Source organism: Numenius arquata, chromosome 11 (assembly GCF_964106895.1).
Source record: "Numenius arquata chromosome 11, bNumArq3.hap1.1, whole genome shotgun sequence".
Taxonomy (NCBI): domain Eukaryota; kingdom Metazoa; phylum Chordata; class Aves; order Charadriiformes; family Scolopacidae; genus Numenius; species Numenius arquata.
Genome location: NC_133586.1, coordinates 38,551,298 through 38,560,792, shown reverse-complemented (window position 1 = coordinate 38,560,792; position 9,495 = coordinate 38,551,298). Strand labels below are relative to the sequence as shown.

At 41.2% G+C, this 9,495-nt stretch overlaps 1 protein-coding gene across 1 annotated transcript; it reads right to left on the bottom strand.

The window, feature by feature from the left end:
* Positions 1 to 279: 279 nt before the first annotated feature.
* NMUR2 (neuromedin U receptor 2) lies at positions 280 to 8,655 on the bottom strand. The gene is made up of 4 exons (XM_074156492.1): positions 7,936 to 8,655; positions 2,899 to 2,983; positions 1,534 to 1,659; positions 280 to 539 (listed from the first exon to the last, which is right to left on the bottom strand). The coding sequence occupies exons 1-4, from the start codon at positions 8,653 to 8,655 to the stop codon at positions 280 to 282; spliced, it is 1,191 nt and encodes a 396-aa protein (XP_074012593.1).
* Positions 8,656 to 9,495: the final 840 nt, after the last annotated feature.

Here is a 9,495-nt window from a genome sequence, read left to right as displayed (position 1 = left end):
TGCTGGTGACATTGGGAGTGTGTCTCATTTTTGCAAAGCAGCTCCTTGCTAGCATCGTTTGCAGCCAGTAAACTGAGATTTCTAGCCCTCCATTAACTACCCATTAACTTGAGGGTAGTACAATGCTTCTCAACCATCTGCTAATTACAGTTTCCTCCTTTATTCATTCAACAAAACACATCTGTGAGCTCTTCTTGCTGAAATCAGTCTTTTAGGAGAGTCTCTTTTCTTTAAGTCATTTCTTTAACTTCTCTCTCACCTGGACCACAACAAGGAAAGTCACAGACCAGTGGAGAGCTGAGAACTGCTGACAGATGTCCTGTGGGTGCCAGGCAGACTTGTATCTTCAGCAGAGTCCACAAGATTGTGGTCCTCAACCACAAAGATGCTCTGTTGTGCAGGAATCTTGCTAGTGGGATGTTTAGGGGCCCAGTGCTTGCAGCAAGGAGAAATCACACTGAGGAAAGCCATCCTGAAGCGCTGGGACAACAGATTGTAAATGATGGGGTTCACAGCAGAGCTCAGATAGAAGAAAACACCTAGGAGAACAAGGGTGAGGGGGAGGAGAGAGAGACCTCATTTGTGTGTGAAATGATGTCAGAAGAGGAAAAACGCTTCGTTGCCTGTACTGCTCCACCTAGCTCGGGTGCAAGGGTGGAGGCAGCAACAGCAGAGCTCTGCCTGCTGCCTTCCTGGCATAGGCAGAGGCATGTCTCACCAAGGTGAGCTCAGGAACCGCAGCACAGGGGGAAAGTGGGAGAGAGTATTAACTGGAGCTCACTATCTCCAGCTGTTTAGGAACCAGCTCTCTCTTAAGCTGTACTGACCTGCCTCCAGCACCACCCTCATCCCCACAGCAGGATTTGCACAGCTGGTGCCCCCATCAAAGCTCTCAGAGGATAACTTCCAGCTGAGGGGAGCTAATTTCTTACAACACACCAGGACAATTGCATGAGATTGCATCTATCTGAGATGCCTCGCAGCCACATTCACTGTTTTCCCATGGTAGACTGAAAATAAGATTCCTCCTTGAAAAAGCCTTCATTTTATGGTTGGCAGGGTTATAAACATTTGGTTATATCACCCATTTCTGAGCAGTGTGTAAGTCTTTTGCCTTGCCATTTGGTAAGGTTTCCCGTTTGCCTGAGGAGACACTTTGGAGAATGATGACTGTTGCTGTGTATTCATTAAAAGCAGATGAATGACAACAACCTTCATTTCTGAGCATTTCCAAGAAGGAAAAGTAGCTGGTAATGATGAATGATATCCTTTTTTTTTTTTTTTCTTTTTTTCTGTTCTTTATGAATATTCAGAAAACTGTATTGGACAATATGCCCAGATCTTGAAAGCTGCAGAAACTTGCATGCGGTGTTTACTTAAGGCACAATTCTCATCATTGTCTACCAAACCCCAAGAAGGTTTTCTATGCATGTCTCATGTCATCTACATAATAAATGACTACATATTCCAAGTAAACAGCTCACAAATACTTTTTTTGCCAGTCCCTATATAAGTGGAAGAAGAAAGCTTTACCTGACACCACATGAATTAAGTTGAATATATTAGCCAGAGGCTCAGTCCATTCCACAACAAAGCTGAAGAAGAGTCGATCTATATGGAATGGAGCCCAGCAGATAGCAAAAACCATCACAAGGACAACTAGCATGGAGAAAAGGGAGAAGAAAAACAGGTCTGTTATGGAAGGATATGGTTCACTTGCCTGCACAGAGTAGGGATAGTTCAAAAAGCTGGAGGAAAGACTAAATATACAAATATTCATTGTTTCAAAACTTTTGGCATCCTTTCTTTCTGCAGTGCTCACAGAAGAACATTGCCAGCTAAAAGAACAAACTTTTCACTGGTTTCTGTGTTTGATAACTCAATGCATGCACACACAATGACATTCAAACAGCAGGCAACTGCCAGGTAATGTGGTATGTACAGAGCTCAATGGAAAAACTTCCAGTGAGACATCTGGATTCATCTGTGGTAACTGATGACACTCTGACTCCATAGTGCCTTGGAGTTAATTTCCTCTGCACACTATTTGTACATCACAAAGCAGGATAAGGCCATAGGAACCATCCACTGATGATAGGTCCATCTGGGTGCATAGTTCAGTATTCCAGACTTGGGTCCCATGAACATCTGCAGTCACAGTCATGGGGCACAGAAAATGAGGCTGACTTCAAAGTACAATTTCCTAGTTCAGAAGGTGACTGAAGCTGCCTAAAAGAATAATGTTGTTGCAGGAAATATTGAAGGTGATTTATATTTCCTGCATAAATACCATCTAAGTAACAAGGCCATCATTGCCTTAAAGACAACCCTAAATTAGGAAGTGATGTGAGTGCTTTCAGAGTGGTTGGAGCATAAATTCTCCTGAACGCTATATGATGAGCAAGTCTGCCTAGGTCCTACTTTTTCTTGTGAAGGTCTAAGTGGTTAAGTCAGCAGTAGGTGAGGTATGTGGCTTGACAGGACCTTCCTGTTCATGAGCAGAGCTCATGGTGTGATGCAAAACAGAGGTACATCCTTCTTTAAGATATACAAGACAGACGATTTCCACTCTGAAAAAGAGCTATCCTCCCTAGAGGTCTGCAAGAGCCAGGTTTGGAGTGAGGGATGTCACAAAGTTGCCATGCAAGCGTCTGCCACATACATTTGAGCCTCCTCTTGTGCTGGGGAGTTAAATTTGCCTTCTGATTCTTTTGATAGTTAGCCATGGTGTTTCACTCCCATGCCATGTAAGTCCAGATAAAACACCAATAAGCCTTTTTTTTAATCGCAGATAGTCATCTCATAGCTTTTGTACCTAGTGAATCTTCTTGATACCCTTCAGGACCTGATCACCCTCTTGTTCATGGTAAACAAAACACAGAAGAACTCACTACTTACACAACATCTTGGTGACTGATTTCCTGGATGGTCTCTGAACATTCACAGCCATTTCCTCTGCTTCCAAAGATTTGTCTCCTTTCAACTGGCAAAAGGAGGGAAACCGAAGGAGAGCTTAGACAGGAGATGACATCCCCACCAGACATAGCCTGTTTGACATTTTCGTAGCTGTAGTTTAAGAAGGCAAAATTTGAAGGAACTCAGGACTCACTGAAAAAAAATCTACATTTAAATTTCAGTTTTAGTCTAGGGAAACATTGAAGCTTTAGGTTCAAAACAATCTGCAGATTTTATGCATCTGAGACTGCATATTTACAGCAAATTTGTATTTCAGTTCCCCACTTGTCCTTTCTCAATAAGTCAATATTTGGTTCACAGTTTGCATTCAATTTCAACAGTATTTTGCTAGGCATTATTTTCTTTTCTAGCAAAATATTGTTTGTTTGTTTGTTTTCCTAAAAAGGTTCCTCACAATTAAGCACAAACCAATGATCCAAAAAATACCCAGAGAGGCCTCAGTGAAACACAGCCGTAATGACTGAAAAAATTCCTGTAGAATTCAAGGCAGCTCGTTTCATGCCCTGAGTGTTTGGACTAATTGATATTCAATCCATCTAATGAACAAACCCCATATATGTTCTCTTGCAGACAGCCGGTGTGCCTGTTATGCACAGATTGAGCCACATACTGCTCAAGGCTTTTTTTTTCCTTTCACAAGTAGTTTTTCCTGGACTTTTAAATAATGGACATAAAGAATAATAATCTGATCTTCACTGAAACGTTTCTCCAATATGCTTATGGCGAGAGCACTGGTGCTTTCCTGATGAAAAAAAACAGGGTTAAATAATCAGGACAATTGCTTTGATTATAAAAGTAATCGTCTATGGAGAGTGCATAATAGGACCCAGCTTCCTGAAGTGGGAACTTCTGATTAGCCAACACATTTGGAGTGATACTTTTTACAACTGAAACTGGAAAGAAACCATGTAATTACTTGGGAAAGAATATCAGGAATGAGGGAAAAGATAGAAATCAATTTGGATTTGTAAAAATCTTATGAAAACATGTTAGTTGTGCCATTTTCTTTTGTCTTTTACACTGTGACTTTGCTTCCTGATTTCTGATTAACAATACTTTTCTGTAAGGATGATTGAATGAGACCTTCTTTCAATGTTCTATTTATGCATAAAACCCATAAAAGGGAAACACATGTAAATCAAATTATATTCAATTATAGTACAATTCACCCTCCCATGTTTTACATAATACCCTTTGTAACTCTTAGTCATAGCCACAGTTGCTTAAGGAAGATGTAACACCTCTAGCAATAGATGTCTGCTCAGATTGATTAAAATCCCTAGTTTCCCTTCAGTGGTTTTCAGTCTCAACAGTAATCTATTCCAGGCATATTCCAAAGCCTCAGAGAATAGTGCTCTGGTGCTGTAATAAACTAGAGACACATGTATATTTTTCACCTTCCTCCTGTCATTTTGATGATGCTATAAGGCTCCTCTTTAGCCTCAAGTGATAATAAATGGGGGTGTAACTAGTAAGAATAACTCAGCAGTTGCAATTTAATAAAACAATGAGTTATGACAAAGGGGAAGAAAAAAAAAAAAGAAATGAGTCCATGGTGAAGGTTGTAACTTGAGTTCATGCCAATGGTTTGACAGAGGGAGAACTCCAGCCAAGGTAGTGGTTACTTTTACATCACTGTGGATGTATGAGGTTAGGTAGGGGTGCCTGGAGCTGAATGTTACCTATTCACTGTGAGAGAATTAAAAGTGTCTGGAGCAAGAAGCTGAAAATTTGATTTACTCCCCACACCTTTATTAGCTACAGCATTTCATACCAGAAATCAAAAGGCGGAGTGAAATTAGGGCCTCACCTACCCCCAGGCAAACCTAGTTTGAAGCCACTCAGCAAAAGCTGGAGAACCTTTTTCTGTAAGCTTCTTGGCCTGTCTGACACGAGTGGTGATCAAACTTTCTCTCCAGCTGATGGAAAAAATGGATTTTTAAAAACCACATGACTTGTGCTGAAGCATGCAATTCTGCCTACTTGAGTGATTTGGCTGAAGCAGTTGCCACCCATCTGCTGAACTGCAGCCTGGGTGTCCTCATTGCTCACTCCCATCACAAAAGACAATTTGTTAGTGGGTGCAAAGTTTGCAGGACAACCTTCATGGAGAGAGGACAGACCCTTCCAGAGTGTGCTGGTCTCTGCAGAAATTAGCCAGGCAGCCAACTGTCCACAGACAATTCTGGTTTTAACAACTGGTCACTCAGGAGGCAAAATAGATTCTGATGAGAAAGTCTGGACCAGATGTAAATTGGGAAGAATAAGTTGTCCTGATTCAAAGATAGTTGAAATCAAAATCATCAGTGTGTCCAATGTATTACTGATGGGAAAAGACACTAAGAGAAATGTTGGACTCTTAACAGAAGAATCATCCCAGGTGAGGTTAATGTCATCCCATCTGATCATCTAGCTCCCCTCATAGATGTCTGAAGTAAGTGGGATAAAGAGGTCTCTGGACTCTCCACTCTCTTCATTCATTACCAAAAATCCTAGTTAAACAGAATCTGACTTTTAAATAACCAGTGATAGCCACCTATCCCGGTGTCCTTTAGAGATCAGTTTGAAGAAAACGGACAGGAACCCTGCACTGAATCCGGCTGCAATACAGACTTCTTCCCAAGCAACGCCACCCCATCTCTACCAGCGCTGCAGGGTCAAGCTTCCACAAGAAGCCATTTTCTCCCTCTCCTCTTCCTCCTCAGCTTTTTGGCTATAGGTTGCAATCAGTAGCCCAACAGTTGAACTGGGTTTAAAGAAGAGCTTGGCTGATTTAGGGATTGGTCCTAAAGGCACCTGTGATGAAGACCTCATGAAAGAGGCAGCAGGGAGATTCCACAATCATATAAAATGAGACTGCAGTGTAATCATCAGTGTTTTCTTCTTTACACTCATGATGGAACTCTCTATTGACCATATCATTGTAGTATTCAACCATCAAAACTTAAAAGCTATATCCAAGTAGATCATGAAGTAATTGACCATGAGGTAATCAACCTGAAGGCTCTGCTGGTCGTGAATTTCCTACTGAGAAAGACAAATACATTTTTTTCCTTTTTGCAAGGAATAAAATTAAAAATGAACTCAGCTACCATATGACCAATGTTTGCTGCCCTCTCGCAGCTGCTTAACATGTCATGTGCTTCCTTCTGTATTGTATCCTTAGGCTCTCCTGAACACTGGCAAAGCCTGAGGGAGAAACTTTGGCGAGGAAATGCCTTTCTACAAAGCCTGGACTTGGAAAGTCTATGCTTCTGTTTGTTGAATTTGAGCTGTTGTACAGCCTTTGGATCAACTCTGAGCTTTTCCACTACAGTCTATGAGCAATACATGGCACTCAGGAGACTCTGGAGTGTTGCTGAAGCTTCATAAATTTCATCCTCTGTGAGTATATTAAAAATGTCTCCTCTTGAAAAATTATATATACACACCATTCTTCTATCATTTCTGTTGAAAAAAATGAATCTATCTTGCCTAGTGCAATTTAGAGCGCAATGCAGGTATACCCAGGATGGGTGTTCAAATTTTGGAAGTCTGAGTTGAATATACAGAAAAGCAGATACAGAAACAATGAACATTGCAGCCCTTAGGAAAGACAGCTTGAACATATCTGTGAATATACAGAAGTCCCAGGGATGCAGCCCTCGTCTGGTACCTACCTTCTCTTCTGGGATGAGGATTAGGAATATCTGCTGCCACAAATAGACGCTATTGCAGTCTTCAAGATTTCTTTTCATTAGTTTGGGGGTTTCTCTTTCTTTTTTAAACAGCTGTATTTTCAGCATTTTTTTCTCCCTCCAGGTCTTATTTTGCAAAATTTTCGGTGAAACTATTTAAAGACCCCACAACAGCTGCTGGGCTGTGGGGATAATTTAACCCATTCATTATTTCAAAGACCTACTGTGTGCTATGGATTTCTCGCAGTTAATCCTTGTTGCTTTTCCTGGGTAAGGAAAAATTGCTTCTGTACAGTTTCAGGTAACAGCAAATATCAGACAGCAAAACAAAATGATATATACACCAGCACAGATTTGGTTGAATTTCTTGCATGTTATTCAGTAAGTTCATTCATCTCTACCAGTGTATTGCATCCCTTTCTTGCTATATGATCAGACACAGCTTTTTAAACTTCAAATTATATTCAGTGCAACAAGATAGGATTTATATTTTCAAAATATATGTAATGTATGATAAGAACAGTCATTGATTCTCTATGATTAGCAGTGCATTTTGGTGTTGTTCTACACAGCTTTGTAATACTGCAATACTGATTGTTTTATCTACGTATTTAAGTGATGAATACTTGGTAAAACTAGTCTCACTTTCTGGAGAGAGAATGAATACGAACTCTAAGGTAGCCTTAATCGATGGTGAAACTAAGCCCTAGTTATATAAAGAAATGATTGCTGAATTTGCTAGCTGCAGCAAATTTATTTCAGTTTGTGACAGCTTTGTGAGTCTTAACAACTGAATATTATCACCACTTGCAGGGAAGGGGAAAAATAAAGCAATGACATGGAAATTCCACAGTCACAAGAAGAGGGAAAACAAATAATACACAATATTCAATCACTAACCTGCTCCTTTTTAGTCTTTTCACATTTTGCTTTTGGTCTATTTCCTTTTAGTCCCTACTGCAAAGGTGCAAATCTCTGAGAGGCTGGAATCAATCTACAGACTTGGATGTTTAAGTAACATTCAAATGTGAGCAGCAGTGATGGTAAGTTTTTTAAAAAAGATGGGGGTAAATTATTCCCCAACACAACTATATACATTTGAGAATGGGATTACACCAAAGAAGGAGTTGTATCCACTGTTTTCAGAGGTTTGAAATACTTGTACTTTTTGGGGGGGAAAACAAATGGGGAAGAAAAAGGTGAAATCACTTAAAAGACATACAGACACAAAGACACAAGAATGAGCTAAGGAAACATGGAGCACAGTTGGAGTAAGACTTACTCTTAGCCCCATCAGATAGTACAGCACACTGATTACCCCCATGGGCAGCACATAGAAGAGAAAGGAAGTAATCTGGACAATGCAGTTGTAGATCCACATGGGCATGACCACAGTGCAGGTAGCAGAGCCAGGGACCAGGGTGCCATTGGGGAAGTACTGCAGCATGATGCCATGGGTGCCTGTGTTGGGGAGGGCGAAGAGGACAGAGAGGACCCAGAGCACCACGATGGTCCTCAGGGCACGCTTGCGAGTGCTCTCCAGCTTGGCACGGAAAGGATGGAGGATGGCAATGTATCTCTCCACGCTGACTGTGGTCACACTGAGGATGGAGGCAAAACACACTGTCTCAAAGAGCGCTGTCTTGAAATAGCAGCCAATGGGCCCAAACAAGAAGGGATAGTTGCTCCACATCTCGTAGACTTCCAGTGGCATCCCGAAAAGCAGCACAAGCAGGTCTGAGACAGCGAGGCTGAAGAGATAGTAGTTGGTCGGGGTCTTCATGTTCCGGTGCTTGAGGATTACCAGGCAAACTAAGAAGTTGCCTACCACCCCAACAACAAAGATCAGAGTGTACACCAAAGCCATGGGCAAGAACAGATGGCTCCGTCTGGGCCCACATAGGAAAGCTAAATAATCCTCAGTGCTGTTTAAGTACCTTCTGAAACGTTCTTCATGTAGAGCAAAGTGATTAAACCAGGAGATATTGCTGATCCAGGCCATTACTGGATCTCCTGAAATGTTTCACAACCGAGATCCAGTCTTCTTTAAGTTTCTCTGTGCTAGTTTGCTCACTTTTTGCAGAGAGAGGAAGAGGAGGGGGGAGTTGTCTTGCTGGACCTCGATGCACAAAGCCACTGAGAGATGCGAGTGAGTGTGTTTGCCTGGCTTCGGTTAAGGTTTTGCTGTTGTAACAGCTGTTCCCCTGCAAGGAGTCCCTTAGCCAGAAAGCCCCTCCTTTCACACATATTCATTGGCTCACTAAGTGCATTAGATTATAGAGTAAGAAAAGAGGTTCCAGCTACTTGTATCAGCTCCCGTAGCAGATGCATTTACTAAATCAGAAATGTGGGATTTAGAGAGCTGGGAATCTGAAAGATAGGATGTGAGACTAGCTGCAAAATGTTTGTATTTGTCAGAGGGTGGGAAACCAGAGAAGACCCCTCCCCCCCCCAACTCAATCCAAAAAGATTTTACAAAATTACATTGATGCTACATCCAGTTATGAGCCACAAGCAAGGAAAAAAAAAATTTTGCATGATTTTATTTTTCAGGTCTCTGTTGATTTTTATTTTCTGTTGTCTAGGGCAGCAAGTACTTGGAAACAGAGTTTGATCAGTAGAAAGCCAACCCGTTTTTGTAGTCATTCATGTAGTCATTCATGTGGAATTAGTCTACTATAATGTTTCAGCCTTTTTTTAACACTGTGTTTTTCCAGCAGAGTATTTTAATTGCTATTCTTGTTGATATAAAAATATTTTCCCACTTTCTTGGTATGCTGGAATCTGATCCCACATTCTTAGATAGCCTTGTTTCAGAAATCCTTCTGAGGACCCTATTATT